The 20,855-nt window shown below is 35.1% G+C and overlaps 1 protein-coding gene across 1 annotated transcript in view; it reads right to left on the bottom strand.

Moving 5' to 3' along the window:
• bmm (brummer) overlaps positions 1-20,649 on the bottom strand; it is a 29,576-nt gene extending 8,927 nt beyond the window's left edge. Inside the window, exons 1-9 of the mRNA XM_028317928.1 lie at positions 20,169-20,649; positions 19,152-19,384; positions 18,563-18,751; positions 16,720-16,983; positions 16,031-16,206; positions 11,664-11,846; positions 5,820-5,952; positions 2,567-2,696; positions 1,971-2,135 (exon numbers count right to left, since the gene is read on the bottom strand). Coding sequence (XP_028173729.1) covers positions 1,971-2,135; positions 2,567-2,696; positions 5,820-5,952; positions 11,664-11,846; positions 16,031-16,206; positions 16,720-16,983; positions 18,563-18,751; positions 19,152-19,384; positions 20,169-20,328 — 1,633 coding nt within the window. The 5' untranslated portion in view covers positions 20,329-20,649. The remainder of the gene's footprint in view (positions 1-1,970; positions 2,136-2,566; positions 2,697-5,819; positions 5,953-11,663; positions 11,847-16,030; positions 16,207-16,719; positions 16,984-18,562; positions 18,752-19,151; positions 19,385-20,168) is intronic.
• Between the last annotated feature and the right edge of the window lie 206 nt (positions 20,650-20,855).

Genomic DNA, 20,855 nt, shown 5'->3' with positions numbered 1-20,855 from the left:
CATGTAAAAATGCCTCTATCTGATATTAAGTCGTTAATGAAAATACAGTTCTAAAATATCACTTTTATAATAATAAAAATAAAAACTTAACATTTCGAACTGATCATTTCATAAATCATTATCATAAAGGCATGCATCTAAAATGATCACTTTTTTTTTCAATTTTTTCTTTTTAACAACGCTATCTCTATAAGCTCGTTGTTATTCATAACAATAACAATTATTCTAAACTTTAATTTTTTTGTATATTATTAAGAATATTTATTTATTGTGATATCACATTAGAGTTACACACTGAATCTGGCCTAAAATAACATTAAAAAGTTTAACTACAACTTAAAGTGCGCGCAAGATAATTTTTCGTCATCTTACGTTAATAACAATGCAAACTAATACTCGCAATGGTCATTGTAAAAGTTTCGACTATTTTAATTTGTGTTGTCTATGCTTTATGTTCGCATTTTAACGACTCAAAAAAATACTTTCTGCGATTGCTGACGTCAACATCGTATGCACGACTAAAAGATACATTATATGCAAGACGAAAACTTATGTGCGTGCACATTGTAATTTATAATAATTTGAATAAATAGAAGCTACATAATAAACCACACCTTCCAATACACTGTCGTAAGGAAAATATGAACAATGCTCTCGCTATATTATGTGCAAGTACAAATCGAAATACTGGCTAATATTTTTTTTATTTTTAGAGATATGGAAAGAAGAAAGAAAGAAAAGAGTTTCCATAGCTCGTTAGATTTCTAAAAATATTTAGCATTATTTCGGTAAGACGAAAAATCAGGTACCAATGTTATATCCGTATTTTTTAACAATACATTATTTTACAATAATGTCTTTGAAGACCATAGAGAATAGGGTAGAAAGTAAAAAGTAATCAAGTCATAATATGTAGCAGGTATTATTTTTTGAAAGGTGCACTTAGATAGTAATTGCATTGATAATAATAATCACTTTTTGGCATACATTTCTTACATAACACACTTAAAACTAAAACTGATGACACTATGCGATAGCAAAGTAGATTCTGAAGTGGGCTCTACAGTTGTTAATAAATTATTTTAAACTATAATTATGTTCTTGTTTTTTAGATTTTCTTAATTTGAGTAATTCAATCATATCACATTTGCCGAATTACCAGTGTTGCCAGGTAGTGTAAATATGTTCATGGAAGACATGACGTATAGACTTTAATGATCACGCTATTATGTATGCAATACTTTTTGCCTCTTTGACGTCATGTCACCTAATTGAGTTCATTGATCTGCAATTAAGTGAAACCAGTTTTGTGCAAAGTTAAAAACAAATTGTTTGATTATAATATTATTAAAAAAATATAATAATTAAATTTATAATTTTAAAAACTATTTAGCAAGTTATCAAATTCAACATTTTATGCTCGATATTCTGTTATGTGAGTGTAACATTTGGTTTTAGTTAGAAAAACAACTGTATTTTTTACACGACAGAAAAGATTGCTGTATGAGCCTAGATAAGTTCCGTTTTCTTGTACACCCTGTATAACTTCTTCAACTTTTGAAACACTACAAGAACTAGCAACACTGTAGCTAAAATTAAATTACGCATGTATTTTCTGGATGACGTCTGTTTATTTGCAATATAGTTCATACAATTTGTCATGTTTAAAAATACATTGCATGTGTTTTAATAACAAGATTAATTGCTAATTGCTATTGCGATAACGATTTATATTATGTCCTGAATGATGTCACAATTATCACCTTCACACATATCATTAATTTCACTTCAGTCATTGGATTTCAGGTACCTAATCGGGCGTATTATGCCACAATATTTTGAATCTTCTCAACTAGTAAAGTCGAAATTCAATGAACACATTCAACATTTATATGACCAAACACGTCCACAACTTGTATCCCATCAGTTGTTAAACTTAAGATTAGCTCATTCTGAATAAGTGACGTAACAATTGGACCGCCCTACCGAGTATTGGTCGGACTCCGGTTGTTCTCCGTCGCTCTCGGAGGTGTTAGAGTGGGTCCGACGACCGGCCCACTCGCTCTCGGGGTCCGAGAAGATATTACGGTCGGCTAGGTCGTCGTCGTCGTCTAAGCCTTGGATGTCCAGTTCGTCTGAAAAGGATTGGTATATGAATATCGAGTCGTTTCTTATCTATAAATCTTGAGCAGCTTGTCTCTTACATTCAGTATTTTAGTCTACATAATGCTGCCTATTCTATCAGGAGCGTATGCCTATTCTATACTATTATGGAAGCAATAAACTTATTAAGTATCGAGCTATCTTATCAGGGACGATTACCCCATTTTAAAGTGTTTAGATTTCATTGTCCTTTCTACATTATTTAAGGTTTACTTTCTAACTGTTACCTAAAAGTTAGAAACTTGCCGAAAGGGTTAATTTGGTCGAAACTTAATATCACGTCAATGATATCAAATCGGTGTCCTCTGGGATTTCTCTAACAGATTACCGATTTATTCTTCAAAAACTTTGTAAACACCCTGTATATTATATCACTTAGAGCTGCAAAGTGCCCCAAACTTACCGCTGTCCGCTATAAGGTCTGCGGACCAGTCGTTGTCGAACTCCAACTGGTGGTTGAGGTCTCGTTCCATGGGCGACTGCACCGCTTCTGTGTCCGCGTCAGTCACGTCGTATATCTCTGTCATTTTCATCTGTTAACAAAATATACCCAGGTTATAATGCATAATGGTTAGAATGTAAAAAAAGTTCACTCTCCCATACAAATTGCAACAGCAGACCGGTAGGTAAATTATGTCCAGCGGTGGACTGTAGTAAGCCGATCATACATAAGCTCCTGACTGAGTAGCCAAGATAGTTCCACGTATATAAATTGCGAACTAAGATATTAGGGTAGCTTTGTATCGGTAAAGGATTTTGGAAAATGTAAAGTGTAATTAATCAAGAATCTAGAATAATAATTCATGTTCTACGCATATTATACGTAATTTAATTAGTACTCAATACATTTTAGTTCTTGTATTACTTGTGTGCCATATGTGTCACCGAATTTATGTTCCACAAAATGTAACGACAAACAACTTCAAAACAAAGAGATTGCTATCATTTCCATATCACTGCAGCTGCAAAACATATTTAATTATTCGCAATTCCCTTCTAGCGCAAAGTTCACTCTGCCTCATCGTGAACATGTAATTAAAGTTATAAATGCAATTAAAATGAATTTATGATCTTAAAACTAAAGCGACACTTAGGTGATGCAACGCTAATGAAGTTTTTAATCTTTTAACCTTGGTACTTTTACGGGCTTTACTTATCTTTATAGCAGTTATTGCACTCATCTTTAACTGTACCTATAGTCTAGGATTTGTACTTGGATGAAGGCATCCTAAAAATGGGAGTGCCCCAAGGCTCAATACTGGGACCATTGCTCTTTCTGATTTATATAAATGATCTACCTTTTTATTCAAAGGACCTTTGTGAGATAGTATTATTTGCTGATGACACTTCTTTAATTTTTAAAACTGACAGGCGTCAGGAAATATTTGACGACGTGAATAATGCTCTTTCCAAAGTATTAGACTGGTTTACAACTAATAATTTGCTATTAAACGCAAAAAAAACCAAATGTTTAAAATTCACTATGCCTAATGTCAAACAAGTTAATACTAATATTACAGTAAATAATGAACGCATTGAACTGATAAACTCTACTGTCTTTCTAGGTATTACCCTAGACTGTAAATTACAATGGGGCCCCCATATTGCTGCCTTGGCGGGAAGACTTAGTTCAGCTGCCTTTGCGGTGAGAAAGATCAGAAACTTGACTGATGTTGAAACAGCAAGGCTTGTATATTTTAGTTATTTTCATAGTATTATGTCTTATGGTCTTTTACTGTGGGGCTCAGCAGCAGACATAGAATCAATTTTCATTTTACAGAAAAGAGCTGTTCGGGCAATATACGGTCTTAAACCACGTGACTCGCTTAGAGAAGTTTTTAAAGAAATCAATATATTGACTGTGGCTTCGCAATACATATTTGATAACATTATGTATGTCCGTAAACATATACATTTATTTACTAAGAAAAGTGACGTCCACTCATTTAACACGAGACATAAGAATAAACTTGCTGTTCCATCATTTAGGTTGCATAAGATAGGTAATTCATTCTTGGGGAAATGTATTACCATATTTAACAAAATACCACACAACCTTGTCGAATTGCCAATAAACAAATTTAAGATACATATAAAAAATACCCTTATGTCCAAAGGGTACTACAAGGTTCGAGACTATATTGATGACAAGGATGCGTGGTCAGTTCAGTCTGCACATATTTGATGTACTTAAATTTGACTATTCTTACCGTTAGATAATTCCTGGCAATAAGTGGTGACTGAGTTTGTTCCGGCGTTTCTTCTCAGCACTTGCCATATGTTTGTCTCGAAGCGCTGGTAGGGCCCAAAAGATAAGGAGACATGTAAAGTGCCCCATAAGGGCTACCTTTTTCTTTTTTTATTATTTTCTATTGACGTTCATAAGTGCCACTTGTGGTCTAAACTGAATAAATATTTTTGATTTTTTTTTTTTTTTGGCACTAAATAGTTACAGATGTATTCTTAAAATAATTCGGTGATAGGAAGCTAACCTACTACTCCTGAATGTCAGAGGCTAAGGGGTAATAACTATAAAGATAACAAATTAATGTATGTATTTGGCAAATAACGTAATACGATTCAAATACGTCAAGAATTCAAGATGATATCGCGTTGTTGCTGTGAATAGGATCCTATAAACCATTTTGATGCTTCCATGACGCTATTGCCCAGTAAGTATACCTATTTGCCCGTAATGAGATCGTTTGGCCAGATGACATTACGTTACAAAATGACGTCAATACACCTTGTTTAGTCTTAGCTATTTTATTTCACGTTACACGCTTTCTATGCAAGTGTCGTTGCGTAAAAATCAGTCGAAAAAACATAAACATATAATATACGATAACCCGTCGTACACAATCGCGCGATGCTCGCGTCATGGGCGGACCACTGGCGGAAGATAAAAGGGGTCAAGTATGGCTGTTTAATACTCCCTTATATGGACTAATAATAATATCTGCGCGTAAATGTGTGTAATTACTTTTATAGCTTCTCACTATCATCTAGACGTCCTTTGCTTATTGGCTTTGACATTATTGACATAATACCCATTGATTTATCAGCAGAGAAACTATTTTTTCAATTTGTAAATATGCCATTTTAAGCTGGGTCTGAGAAGCATATCCATAGATCACGTCTTGTGGACTCGACTTGTATGTAAGTTTTCTAACCGGTTTAAGTAACAGCGACCTACTTCGTTAAACGCAATCGAAGACAATTTTTAAACGATCCAGTAATGCCACTTAACCGATTTGGATAGACGGCTCTTTCGAACTTATGGCGTCATAAAGAAATGTAGAGAAATATGCAAGCTCCGTAAGCTAAAGAGAGATTTTTCAAACCAAGTTAATTTATTTATTTATTAAGGTACAGCAACAGATTGCAAATCATGGCTTAAAAATAAAGTAGACGTTGTCATTATTTACATAATTTGTATTGTTACATCCCGCTTTTTTGATTTCCCCAGTTATCTTGTTGAAGTCCCTGTTAATTGAGCATGTTGGGAGTCCTCCTCTTTGTTTGCTAGTTTCCATTCGTGAACTAGTGTGGATATTCTACTTTTTAATCAAGCAAATTTTTGGCCTAGATCCATTACTTTGGTCTCGATGACCTAATTCTCATACTCAATGCCTTTAATTCAATAAAGTACGCACCTTGTTATCACTGTCGAGGTAGTAGTACGCGAGGAGAGCCTCGTTGTGTGACGTCACGCTGAGGATGTGCTCGAAGGTGTCGCCTTCATCGTAGCGGACGTCGCTGTATGAGATGCGGAATTCGCTGGCTCGCCTGGAACAAGAGAATACGGGAGTCTTGAGACTGTTGTTCCAGCGGTAATACCGACGGCAAATAAGGCAAAAGATGATACAAGTCTTGAGATAGTGACAACAGCAGCAGTACCGGTGTTGATAGCAAATAGCGAATAAACAAAATATCCACTATCCCTACTGCACTGCTAACCCTCCCAAGTCCCAACATGTTTGGCCAGCGCGGGGTGTATAGGCCAGAACATTTGGACTAATCGACGGGATTCTAGATAGTCGAGTAAATTTTATAGGTCAGATTAATGTGTTCCATAAATTATTTAGTCTACGCAGATGGAGATATCGCGGGAATAAAAACATTCGAAACCCGGTAGTGATGCGCGTTGATTGTGCAACCAAAAATATTGTTAATTCAACGAAAAGGTTAACGAAATATCTTTGACAGATAATTAGCAATTTAAACCAAGAGACCTGCAGCAGGGGTCAGTAACCATTGTTGTCTCGCGCTATCGAAGGCCCGTGACGTCAAACGGCTGCGCGCACGCACGCGTTATCTGAAACGGGTCGACATCTATGCCGACTTCTAATGAAATAATTAATTGCAACCTATACTAATCTGATAAGAATATAAGAAAAGAATAAGTTTCAAATCTTAAAACTAATAAACATTGCGTAGAATTGTCTGGGATACAATTGAAACTGGAAAACTAAACTCATTGAAATTACAACAGCTTCTTTACCTAGATTTTAAAAATTACAGACATATTGATGAAATAATAATTATTTTATAATGATTTCTTCATGGCAGTTGGAAGAAAATCTGGCTAGCCGACCGACGTGTTTTTCAATAAACATGTTTTTCATTCATAAATGTTATTGTTTTCCATAATGTTTGAAATACTCGTATCACTTAAAAACGTGTCGGGATATTATCTGGAAAACTAAGCTTTTAATCTTTGTTTTGCGCTTTCTAACCCCCAAGGCCGAAGATAATCATAAATTATCTAATAAATAACAAAAAACATCACCTATTAGCACAAATTTATCAGAAACATATTTGCGAGATTTGCGAAAAACTGACGTTTAACCTTATCATGCGATACATTTATTGCGCAGAATATAATTTATATAACAATATGCTCATTACTTACGTGTTCTTTTCTACAGTGGACATTTATATTATTATTTTGTTAATTGCTTTATCTATCATTTATACTAAGTAATTATTATATTAAATTAACAGTTGGGTTATATTTGACACAGTCTCGGATTAAAAATGCATGTTAATTTGATAAATGGGTCATAATATCGTCTTTAACCTAACATAGATAAATTTTACTTAAAACCACAAATAAAACCGCAAGTAATGAAAATAAACATTAGGAAGTTTCTAAATTGCCATTTGACCGACTGGAATCAAGGATCAAATTCAAAAACATAATAATCCAAAGTAAATAACCATAAAAAAAAATTATTCGCCAAACAATATTCAGTTTATTTAATTTTTAGCGTTAAGAGTCGCATCTCAAACTAATTTGAAAATTATAAATAACTTGAAAAAATCGAACTGCCTAAGGCATTCATGTAAGGTCGTGGGTTCAATTCCCGCCTTAGGCAGTTCGATTTTTTCAAGTTATTTATAATTTTCAAAATATTCAGTTTATCTCCCAATAAATTATGCTCCAATATTCAACAAATTGATATCACATTCCCGTTAAAGACGCGGGTGCATGTGAAACGGGACGCTCGGATAAACGCCTTTGTTGCTTATCAGCGCCGATAACAGCTGGTGTTTAGTCATCGGGCCCTGCGCAGGAGCATATCGTTCCAATACACAGCTAAATTAATCTATTGGCTTATTTATTCCGCAGAACATTCTAGAATAAGATTGTATAACAAACCAATAGAACAAATAAATAGGGTTGTTAATTAGATGTTTTTGTTTAACATTTAGATGCGTTTGTATTTGTTCTGGCTGCTCGAGACTATAGTTAGACTCTGACATTAGTACTTATTTAGTTTTTTTACATTAGCTTGATGTGTAATAAATGTTTGGATTAGAGAGGGTCCTGCTACTACTGCAGTGACGACCAAATTAATGATTTTCTAAGATTATCTTTCTCAAGGCATACAAATAATATAACCTTGATAGCATACGCACTAAAGAAATAGGTAATTTAATATTGATACTTAAGCCTAAAATAATCGAACCTAATTGTCCAATGTTATGTACCTATTCAAATGTTTATTTTCCTTAACATAATCTAGCACTGTGTTCTATAGATCTAATCTACTACTTGTGCGTTTTAATGCAAACATTGACCGCAAATTAGTAAGATACATTAATTATAATTAATCGATACGGACTTGATGCTACATGTGTATGACGAACATTAGAACATGGGTGAATAATATTATATTGATTATTGTGTCATACTATTGGAGGATTTTGTACACAAAGTAACATTAGTGTATCGATTTTTTTAAATGAAAAACGGGCAAGAGAATATTATTGTTGATGTCCACTTTATTTTCAGTTCTTATATTAATCAGACACAAAAGATAAATGAACAATAAATTAATGTGACACATTTGTCACAAAGGATAGAGAATGTTGTTTGAACGTATTTTTGACCACCAAAACATACAACAAAGTTAATAAACAACTACTTATATTAATATTTTTGTGATTAATAATAAATTAGTCCATGTAATGTTCAACATGTTTGTGTTTATACTTATTGTTTACATCCACTTGGGTGTAGTATTAATTTGTATCCAATAATATCTTCATTTTAACTAATACAAAGAAGGACATATAAAAGTTTTTTTAGAAAACGATTCACAATAAATGCAATGTTACGTTTAATTCTCAAAATACTATTATTTTGATTAATATTAGTGTCTATTACTACATATTAAGTGCACAAGTCCGCGAATTGTTACTCCGTTTTGTGTCAACGCAGTTAGACGATAAGAATAAGTTTTGAATGTCACCCTCTGTTGTCAACTGATTGCGATAGTGCTCCACGTTTTCTATGATAAAGACAAATCGACAAAATCATTAAATTAATGGCATTTAAGAAATTATTGTAGGAATGCCATTAAGAAAATTTGTTAAAAATGTTGCTCCATTATAGATAGTACCTCTAAATTATAACTGGAGTATGAGTTGGAAGGTACTAATTAGGTACATAAATAAACTTCGATAAGTAACTGTTTCTATTGTGTAATTATCACGCGCCTAAAGAAAACACAGGAAGTCGTATCAAGGCTAATAGTCCTTGCTCGGTAAATACGATAAAATAGTTTACCCAACGACTACTTAGTTAGGAGCCGTGTGCCTGGAACTAGACTTAATTACATTTCTGTTACTTATTTAATTTGTGTTAATTTTCAACTTTTAGTATTATAGGTCGCATCAATTAGCTAATCCAAACGAAGTTCATATAGGTCACATCAAACATATAATATAAATATTTATGTGCGTCCTTTAATTTATGAACAATATTTATATGTACATATATCTGAGTAAACTATATTGACGGTCATCTAGTTAAAATTATTGCATTTTGGACTTAATCTACTTTCACATTGCAAAAGCGAGCTACCTTCTGCAAGACTATTGGTATTTGGTATGCGACTGTAATAAAAATTACAAAAGCACGAGCAAGTATAAAAAAGTGTATTTAAATCGACAACGCCTATCGTTAAGTTCGAACTGCAGATCAATGTTTACATAATTGCTATTCGTCGAGAAAGCAGCCGCACAGCCCCTTTCTCCAAGACAGGTTTTCCGATCGCGACGTGATTTTTATTGTAACAAAGTTAAATAAATCCAACGATTTATCGATCACAAAACGCTCACTGGCTAGATAGATGACCCGACTGATACAGAGCGGATTTTAAAGAGCAGAATAAAGCGCAATTAAATGCTCTGCTAAATATTTTATGTATAGCCTGACCAGGAACATAAAAACCCTGGCATAGAGGCGCATCAATTGCATTTGATAGTGCAACACTGAGTACAGTCGTACCTGTGTTAAATTAATAGGCTAACTTTATGTATCAGGATTCAGGATTACGGGCTAATTTAATATTTTCATAAATTAACGAAAACATATTATTAGGTAACCTGGTTTAAATAAATTAAATGAAACCATCAATCGAGCTAGTAGGATTTATTTTATTATTCATCAATAATCAAATTCAGAACTTGAATATTCAACTGCAATGTCTACTCATGAACACTTCAAACTCGGTACTTCTTTCCCAATTCCATAAAATTCAACACTTAGAAAGTGACAAAAAACTTTTAAATAGGTAGTTGAAACAAACCACAGCTAATTTTCATAGTGGACTGTACTATAAGATAAACATGTCAGTCAATTTGACAACCTTTGTTGGAAACATTATTCAATGAAAATATTGTCCGAACCCTTGGTATTTCTCTTCGACAAATACTTTAACACATTGTGAACCACTTTTCTTTCACGACTATAAAAAGATTTTAGCAATTTCATTCACAAAATCAATTGCGCACATTTAAATTAAAGTTTGTTTACACTTTGACAGCAATAGACTGACATGCAAGGTGACATATCAATGAAGTTTTTAGTTATTGTTGCTATTAAAAGAAATTAGTTCCATTAGATTTCCGCAACATGGCGAGGGTTTTTATGTTCCTGGTCAGGCTATATCATAACTGGCCATAAACAAAAAAAATATATTTTTTATAAAACGGAGTTATTCAGGTTATCAATAAATAAAAAAAATATAATTTAAAATACTAACTGGAAAGTAAAAATAAAATCTATTCATTCTATCATCCAGATGCGATGAATACAATCGCTATCTTGAGTTATATCGCTTAAGGTTTAAATGCAATATGAAAGAAATTTTGATAAATTAATATTCTGATTGGCACAAGTCGAGATACGATTTATTATACGCATTTTAATCGGTCAGGATTATGATTGAAGATAATATAACCGTATCTTTCCTTACAATAAGATATACTAGATCCTGCTTACGATCCCAAGTAATATATGGCACAATAATGGAAACTAAGTTTCCAAGCGATAAGAAAAGAAAAATCAAAATAATTGAACGTTTTTCTCAATCAAGAACTACCTATTTAATAAAATCAATTCTATAGCTCCTATTTTTCGGCGACAAACATTTGGCAAGTATGCAGGAAATATGTAAGCAATCCCTAATCTTGCGGGTTTAAAATATTTACAAAACTATGCGGCAGCGTGACGTACCTATTCAATATGACCTCGATCACGCGATACGGAATAATTCCGTCGCTTTAATACAATGCAATCGATCACTCGGTTAAAAGTGCTTTACAATGTCAAAATTTCTTTTTACCTATTTCTTGACGACCATAATCCGTATAATCTGGTTATATCGCTAATTTAGTTGAAGTACTGCGGACTTTAATCAACCGATTGCAAGATACAATTTGGTCTGATTTAGTCACATTATGGTAGCTATAAAGTCTGTCAAGAAAAGTTTAGTAGCCCAAGCTAAAAAGAAGTAAACCGATGAGTAAAACACCGCTTCGCTTTGATTGAAATAATCGTTTTGCTGTTCATCTTCGCACATCTTGCCTCGTCGCCACTTAGGACCAAATCAGTTCTTAGGATCAGTAAACTTCGTAGACTTAATTCCGATACAGTCGATATTTCCAACGAAAAGTTAAGAAATAGAAAAATATTATTTACTAACCTCCTGTCCAGTTGGTAGCCATCGCTGCCTTCTTTCTTGGAGTCCATTGTGAGCTTGTAGTATATCTTCGCGGCGGCTTCGGACCTGTCGTGGGCTGAGTACACGAACCCGTGCAGTTGTTGCAGCACGTTCCAACTGAGTTTCCACAGAGACTTGCTCATCTTTGGTGTGCATGATACAAATCTGGAAGAAAAGGGACTGGTTAAGGAAAATGAAGCGAAGACTGATGTTAGGGACAATTACAGGAGTACAAGAATAATCACGTTGGATTATTTTTAATGGTGGCTAGGACTCTTGGCAACCAACACAGTTAAACAGTTAAATATAGCGATCCGTGATGTTTTCCCCATGAGCTTATCGAAGGCGATTACATTTTACTGGTAGAGACATATTCAATGTTGCGAGCATTTAAACCGCATTTCTTATGAAAAAATATTCACACGACCAGGAGTAATGTGAATTTATGTTTTTCGCCAAGAAGAATAACACTTTGTTTCGTTTGTAAGTTACATAGGTTTTTTCATTTCAAATAAGAAGAAGATATTAGGTAATCACATGAAATAAAATAATTGTACGTACTTAAACCATGATAAAACAACGCAACGAAATATAATAATAATATGTTCAAACATGCAATTAAGTTACATTAGACTTTTGTAAGACATGTCAATTTGTATAATCTAATTTTGTGGTAACCACCATAAAAATATCGACTCAACTCAAACTTCATAGTGAAGTTACTTTGATTGAACATTTAAATAAATTAAATTTAGTTTTCATTAAACTTAACCCTGCGGCAGAGGTCAGCCACTGCTTAACACTAGTGTCTGTTTCAAAACTTACGAAAATACCTGTGCTACGCTACAGTAGATCCCGTATCTGCTTTAGTCTATTACTATATTGCTGTATTTTTTATCGTGATTATTGATCAAAATCCGGGTATGATTTCTAGTAAAATCAGGAAATCGTCGCCAACGTAAGGTGTTTTATCTAAATTCTAAACACATTAAACGTTGATATTAGTTGGTATCAATCTAAATTATTTCCTATCGAACAGAACAAGTTCTTATTTTAGTGTTACTACTGCATTGTTGTTGATTAACATAATCTATCTACGTATTTGAGAGAAAAGTAAGATGCAAAATGCTGATAAATATTTTTGTACGCGACAATACATTGTAAACCAAGTTTTGTTGTGACGTCAATCTACATTATTATAGTACTGTTTTCAATAACACAGCTGAAACTAAAACAAACAAAGAACGTGCATTTGCTACCTATACCTACAAATTGTTTAACATTTACGTTAAAAGTTGCGTCAAAGCCTTGACCCAATAAAATACGATGTAACGTTTCGACCGGGAGATAGAAAATGGGGCAACATTGATAACAATTGTTAAATAAACAACTGAAAGATTTTGTAATCAACTTCATGACTATAGTAGGTATCTATTAGTACCTATTTAATATTATAATATCTACTTCTTAATCAGGAATGAAATTGTAAACTAAGTTGTTATTCCTAGCGCGCGTTAGACCATTGTACTCGTACAGCGACGAGCTGTGTTGCAAGGTTGCAACTACAAAAGAAAAATACACTTTCTTCTAATGTTAATAACCTTTACCAACTCAGTGCTTTATATGCTTTAAACGCGTTTTTGAGAACTTAACCTGTGCGTTGTCAAACAGACCGCGACCTAGCGGTCAGAGAGTCGCGTACTGCTGCCATTTCTGCTCTGTTTGACAATACCATCTCTTAGAGACAACACAATTCTTTAAAACTGAATTAAGCATGTACTCAAACCCAGACGAGACACGTCACAACATGCATCGTACTACTCAAGACGCCACAACGAAACAAAACCAAATCGAAGAAGTTCAAAATATGAATTTCTCTACCTTTACGCACATTGAGTTGCTGAAGACAAACTATAGAGACTGACTAAGTAAATAATGGGAATCGCGATGGTAAGACAGCCATAAAAATAACAGAGTGGAGGACATTCCACCACCACTGCAAGCAAATCCAGTAGGACCTACAGCTTGGTCGCAAAACCCAAACCACTGAAGGTTGAGTTCGTTCCAGGTTGTAACAATGTTTTGGAACCAATATTGGAGTGGTCTCAAATACTAGCGCCAGTACCAGCAGTCAAAGAGAGTTAAACAAGCTGTATATTGTGATAGGTAATTTACCTACAATATCGCAGCGAATACATGGGATGTTAGACTTTAATTCGGTTATAATCAACAATATTTCGAGTCACAATTAAATATCCAGGGAACACACCAACATAGAACCCATCACCCCCATGAATTGACCAACTAACCTAGTCATAAAGTTGTTGTGGCGCGCACACCTCTTCCTAAGCACGCACACATTCCCAACCACTTTGTATTGCAGCGCATGCGTTTCTACTTTATCACCAACGTAGCTAAAAGCGTTGTTCAAAATTAGTCACAAGAAGCAGTGTTTGGAAATTAAAGCTGCACTATTTAATCATGTCTGTAATCTGTATAGATCGTTTCGTCCACGAAGACGCGCCCCACCATTATTCCGCTAATGTTTCGAGTGTTATCGGTACACGCAAAATGATCTGAGTGCACACGCACACTACATTAATGACGCTCGGATTGCTCGGATCAAACTCCCCGCGCATCCCTCGACCTAAAATTGGTGAGACGCGTCTTTGTGGATCGTTTCATCTATAAATTAGCCCACACTTATAACTATTCTAAGGTACTTTAATAAACAAACATACAGTGAAAAATAAAAACTAGAAGCAATTAACTGCTAAGAATTTGTTTTCGTTACCCTATTAATTTCGTATAGTATAAATCAAACTGAATAATTGCCATTGCTTTTGCTTTGATTAAATATTTTTTTCATTACACCTACCTAGTAATAACTATTTAATTTAAAGGAAACAATTAAGACGAATCATCAGTGTTGAAGAAGGGATGCACTTCATCCTTCATTAATTAAGATATTTATGAAGGTCATAAGAAATCTAATTACAAAACATCCAGCTATAAAACGTGTTGAAATCCGATAAAAAATACGAGTACATATATCAATAAATAAAAGACATAACAATATATTGCACGAATTAAAACTTCAAACGATAAGAGATTGAAGTAAAAAACTATAAAAATCATATAGCGATAAATAAATAAGAAATAATGCTTTAATTACTGCTCTTAAGTATGTATGTAATATACAAACAAGTAGGTATTTGATTTATACTTAACAATAAAAATTACAATAGCAACAAAATAATGTAAATCTATTTTTGGTCATTGCAAGTAATGGATATCTACGATACGAGTTGTTCAAGGGCAGATAATAAATACCGGATAGCTTCTGTATTTCAAACCGTCTTTGTTCCAATGACGAACAACAAATTAATCACCAAGTGAAGTCATTTTAGCAAATCTATACTTAATATTATAAATGCGAAAGTAACTGTCTGTCTGTCTCTCTTTAACGCCTAAACCACAGAACCGATTTTGATGAAATTTGGCATAGAGATAGTTTAAGTCCCGGGAAAGGACATAGGATAGTTTTTATCCCGGTTTTTGAAACAGGGACGCACGCGATAGTTTTTCTGTGACAGACAAAATTCGAGACAAATATTTGAATCAATGCTCAAGTTCGAAACCAATTTCATAATAAGGCAATGGAAAATTCCTGTCGGGTGCAATCAATTCGTCACGAACTCACGATGTATTTTCGCATTCAAGCAATATTGTTTAACAACAAAAACTGCATTTTCTAGCCACGCCTCAGTGAACCTAATGCTCATTTTTAAGCAGCAACACCGCAATCCGGTGGCGAGGTGCATAATAGTGATTTAATTACTATGCTGAATACTGAACGATATTACAATGACTTCTTCAAACGGATACTGGAATAACAGCAACAAACATGCATATTCAGATAGGAAACCTTAGTATAAAACGGTGCCTAAAATTGAAGTAACTATAGCTATCTAACGGAGAAATTAATATAATAATTCAGTAGTTTTGAATCCTTTAGCATACAGACATAAATTCTTGAACATTTATTTTGACTCTTCTAATCTGACGAATCCTGTCCGAAACTACTTTCTCTTGCCATTATAACGAAAAAGGGTTTAATTTCAAGTATACTTCGTTGATAAGACCCTGACTATTGTTCCCTATTTTCCCTAGACCATACCAAATCAACTTATATTAAGAGTTTCATTGTGTAGAGATCTAGATAAAAGGTAGTACTCACTTGGTGAAGGTAGCATACATGACGTCAATGGGAACTCTAAATTTTTCTAATACTAGGCAATATACAGAATTACTATAATGTGCAGCTGTAAATAAAAGAAGGTACTCACTTGGTGAAGGTAGCATACATGACGTCAATGGGAACTCTGTAGGGCAGCGCCATGACTGATAGGTACCGCATCGCTCGCTGTCGCATCACCCAGTTGACTATGCCGCTGTTCGCCGTGTCGATCGCGTTTTGGAATATCGTCATCACTGTGTCTGGCAAGTCGTCCACTAGGGCGTCCTAAAAAGTTTTCATAACATTAACAACTTGTCGGAGTTTTTGGTGGGAAATGTAAAGGTTCGCCAAAGAGAATAAGCAAGCGGTTTGCAAGGGTTTCTTCTATATTTCCGTCAGACGGGAATGGCCCCGTAGTCCCCTTTCTGTCAGAAAGTTTTCATAGCGCTAAAACCTACTCGGGCTTTTTGGCGGGAAAGTAAAGCGGTCTTGAAAGAGTGCGGGAGACGTAAGGTTTGCTGGGGCTTCAGGTGGGAATCGCCCCGAACCGCGACTATTCCAATTTCCATTACTTCATAAGGGGAACATATTACGCGTGTTATTTGTATGGTACATTAGCTTTTCTATTTTAGCGGTAGTATTGTGACTATTAGGTATTCTGTGGTGAGCGGGAGAACCCCGGTTTTTCAAGTGGTGCCGGCCGTCTTCCCCGATTGGCAAGTGAATTTCCCCGTATGGAAACAATAAGCGTCATAGACTACCTAGACTTTGTTTATGCATTTAAGCTAGATTCCTTACCTGTCTATGTGTCTTGCATTCCTCGCAGTCTGGATCAAATTCGTTAGTCGTGTCATCCAAAACGTCCTGGAGTTGGAATGTCGACTGGACAGCCAGGCACCTCGTACAGGAGATCATGTTGTTTCTTTGGAGGAATCGTAGGGCGTCGTCGAAGCCCTGCTTGCACATATTGCTGAGGGTCTCCGGTTTAGGAGGGAAGAGGATCCGAGCGAAACGGTTTATGTTCTGCTTTGACAGTTCTATACTGGTATTCGCTAGGTTTACCTGGTAAACAACATTATAAAGGCATTTAAAAACATTTAACGCAAACATTACTTTTTACAAGTTATCAGAACGTGATTCCTCGTAGATTTTGTTTGTAGCAATAGGCATCATCTACGCTACGTCACTGTTATGTTTATTATGTTTCCCAACTCAATTTGTTCGATTTCAAAGCAACTGAAAATCTTATTTCACAGTTAAGTAATTGAAGACTGAGTTTTTGCGATAAAACAGAAGTGTTTAAGAGAAATCAGGCCTTAATAGCTAATGGTTTCACTAATACAAGTGCTTGAATCTTCTAGAAGCTTCACAATTTACAATCGCACTATCGTCATCATCATTAAAACCTAATAATCGACGAAAAGTTAAAAGTTATTGTGCGCGAAATAAAACGAGCCGGTAATGATTGTTTACTAATGTAACAACATAACTGGACAAGCTAATTACGCAAAAATAAATGTTAAGTTCACGCCCGCGATCACCGGCGCGGTAAACATCAACATGTTTCTTGAACAAAAATCGTGAATCATCCCAATTAACCGTGTTTATAAATAGAAGTGATTGCAACGGGAGATAATTGCGCACAGTACTCACATACTACTGAAAAGTAAACACACGAGAATTTGAATGGCATCTGGTTTCACGTGTTGGATAAATTAGCGAATCTGCTCGACTCTGTAAGTCGGTCCATCAAGCATCTTACGTAATTTTGATAAGTGCTATGTTTAGTCCGACGTGGAGTCTGCCTAAAAGTGTGTTAGGCACAACCACAGATATTTTGGGTTACATAACGGCACATTATAGTAATTTACGCACTGAACGAGCAACTGCAACATACTTCGCTGTTGCAATTCGGGGTTATGCAACTCCTAGTTCCTTGACAGACGTGTGTAGTGTGTGGGTATTCCGGTTTAATGTAAATACTAGGTCGCATCGCATATTTGTATAGTTGTAACAGGTACTATTTTACTACACACTAATTTAAAGTGTTTTCTTTTTTTTAGTACATTCTACACTATTTTAAGTACGAACAGGATATATCATTGATTCACACGGAACTCTTTCCTAAGCTTGCTGCTTATCAATGCAAACAATTGCATCGTTATCTGTATCTTTTGTTGTGATATCTCACGGTCACTAACCTATCACCATGTTCACAAATTAGTGGTGACTCATGAAAAGTAGTTTATCGAACATTGTATTTAATTTTATTGATCTGATACTTTCAACTTTTTTAGAATAAAAGACCCTTCCTCCGACCTTTACATTAAAACTTAGGTAGAAACCATTTGTTGATGCTAAATAACAGTTATGGGGGTTCGCGTAACGAATTCTGCTGGAGATACTAACATAGTACGAGAGAATAGCATATTTACATCTAGCTAGAGTCATGGACGTTCAGTAAATGTATCGTTTAACACGTGTGTCTATTTATAAGTTTATGTTCATCTGTTATCTAGTCACCTTGTACAATAACTGCTTAGTTTAAGGTTGTTATTATTGTGATATGGGACAATTTATTTAAGTTTATATGCTACAGGTACAGGTATTTAGATTTAGTAATAAAACACTTACGACTTACATGGAATAGTTGTGAGCTCAAATCTCTTGGGCAGATATCGCTTTCGCCGCAGAAAGGGCTCACTGTGATCGTGTTTTCATCCAAGACTGGTAAGTTATCGCTGAAGCCGCCATCCATGTATCGGATCCCATGGAACCGCGGTGGGAGCAGCCCCGAAAATACTGGCACAAAGCAGGATGCTAGCAGCGCCTAGGACGAAAAGCATGCGGTTACTGTTATGTTTATTTTAACGCAATCACCAAACGTGTGAAACACGTTACGATAAATGGGGATGTATGTTGTAAATCAAGAGATGCGATCGCCTAAGAGCTTTCGGCGTCGCTATGTGTTTAGAATACATTATGTGATTAAATATGCAACATCATTATGTTGTAACCTACTGCAAAATGTCACATTTGATATTAAAAACTTTTACTATGTACAACATTACCAATAATTAGAAGTGATACTGTTGTGACAAAGTTCTAACATATTGCTACTTTTCAAGGACTGATAAAAAATCTAGGAATGTCATAGTCAATAATGTAGATAGTATGTATCATTAATAATGTAGAAAGCTCAAAATATTATGTTAAAAAAATATACTCACTTGCATAAGGTCTTCCCTTGTAGGGAATTCTGATACTATGACATTCTGTCCATCATACACCCTGGTCAGGGATATGTGGAGTTTGCCGCTGACGATTTTGTGGACGTCATGGGGCAAGTACTTCTCCATGCCTTCAAGGAGGACATTTTGGATGTTGAATGATGGGCTGAACGGGCCAAGGGAGCCTGCCCTGGCCTCACCGACGACCCGTAGCACATCACTGGTGAGTTCACCTGAAATACGTTGCTAATGTCAGTATTCCTTCAGTTCCTCATAGACCAGTGGTTCTTAACCAGTGGTCCGCGGACCACTGGTGGTCCCTGGAAGCATACCAAGTGGTCCACGAAGTGCACTTGCACACCTTGGTCAAAACCACTTTTAACTGATTTTTGCAGTCAAACTGGTTTTGACCGATTATGAGGTGGTCCCTGACACGACAGAAATTAAGTAAAATGGTCCCTCATGACTTAAAGGTTAAGAACCACTGTCATAGACTGATTGCAAATGAACACAGCTAAAAGAAAATGTCAGTATTTGTGATAGCTAACATAGGTAGGTACTTTTGTGTAAGTGCAATGTGTCGGATAAATAAAATAAAATTACATTTAGGCATAAATTCAACTGTAACAAACAAATTAATGTGTGATAACACAAACATTTGACTGTAGGTACCTACTGCAAACAACAAAATTATAGGTCAAATGGACAAACAAATATTATTATGTATTTTAATTACCCACAGTTCATTCACAGAGTGTTATCATGTATTAGATTGTTTATTTGTAATGAGGCAAACTTATCTAATTACTTGTTGTGATCTTGTTTCAAAGGCAAGTCTTTTTGTTCTAAAAAGTTATCAATGTGCCTATTTAAAAATACAAAAACAGTTCCAAACCATGCAGCTATCTTTTGACAGTACCAATTTTATTGGTAAGCTGACTGACATTGCAGGTATAAAATTAAAATATATTTTTCCTAACCACGAATTTTATAACTTGTTACTGTTAGCTAGCTCACCTATGGGCAAGTCGCAGAGTAAACAACATGCTGAGAGTGCCCCAAACGATGCACCAGATATCTTCCCTAAAAGCAAGTGTGGGGCATACTTCTTGAAACACACAGCTACCCCCACGTGATAGATACCGAGGAAACCACAACCAGCGAATGATAAGTTCATTCTTCACGTTTATTTTACTCCAAATTAAATAACAATTAAAACACTAGCACGCACAGGAACCAAAACAAACACGGCACACAACAAAGCGCAACGAACGGAATAGTCACTCTCACTAACGATTCGAAGTGTTCGATTTATATAAGGATAAGATAAGATAGCAACAATCTCACATAATTAAATTGAGCTTCAAGCTCGACTATCTACGAGTAAATAATTTTTAAACGATAATTTCAACACCACACACGTTTAGCACTCGTCCAAGCCGATGAAAAACTGACACCTGACACGCACGCACGATTCACAAGTTCGCAAACGACAACAATCATAGAGAAAAGTACAACAATGAACGAAACGATTACGAAACAAGTGAGTGACAACAATGGGAGCGTTTGACCGAAAATAGAATTTATCAGAAATTGTGAGCAAAATGACGATCGCTATGGCAACCGCCCAAAAGTTTAGCATGTTTTCGGCGATGTTTCATGTTCATGTTTTTGCTAACTTCAAAGTGACGTTTTTCCATAAAT

The sequence above is a fragment of the Ostrinia furnacalis genome, unplaced genomic scaffold (genome assembly GCF_004193835.3).
Source record: "Ostrinia furnacalis isolate ACB-3 unplaced genomic scaffold, ASM419383v2 OfSCF6535, whole genome shotgun sequence".
Taxonomy (NCBI): domain Eukaryota; kingdom Metazoa; phylum Arthropoda; class Insecta; order Lepidoptera; family Crambidae; genus Ostrinia; species Ostrinia furnacalis.
This window is presented reverse-complemented; position numbering and strand designations above follow the sequence as displayed.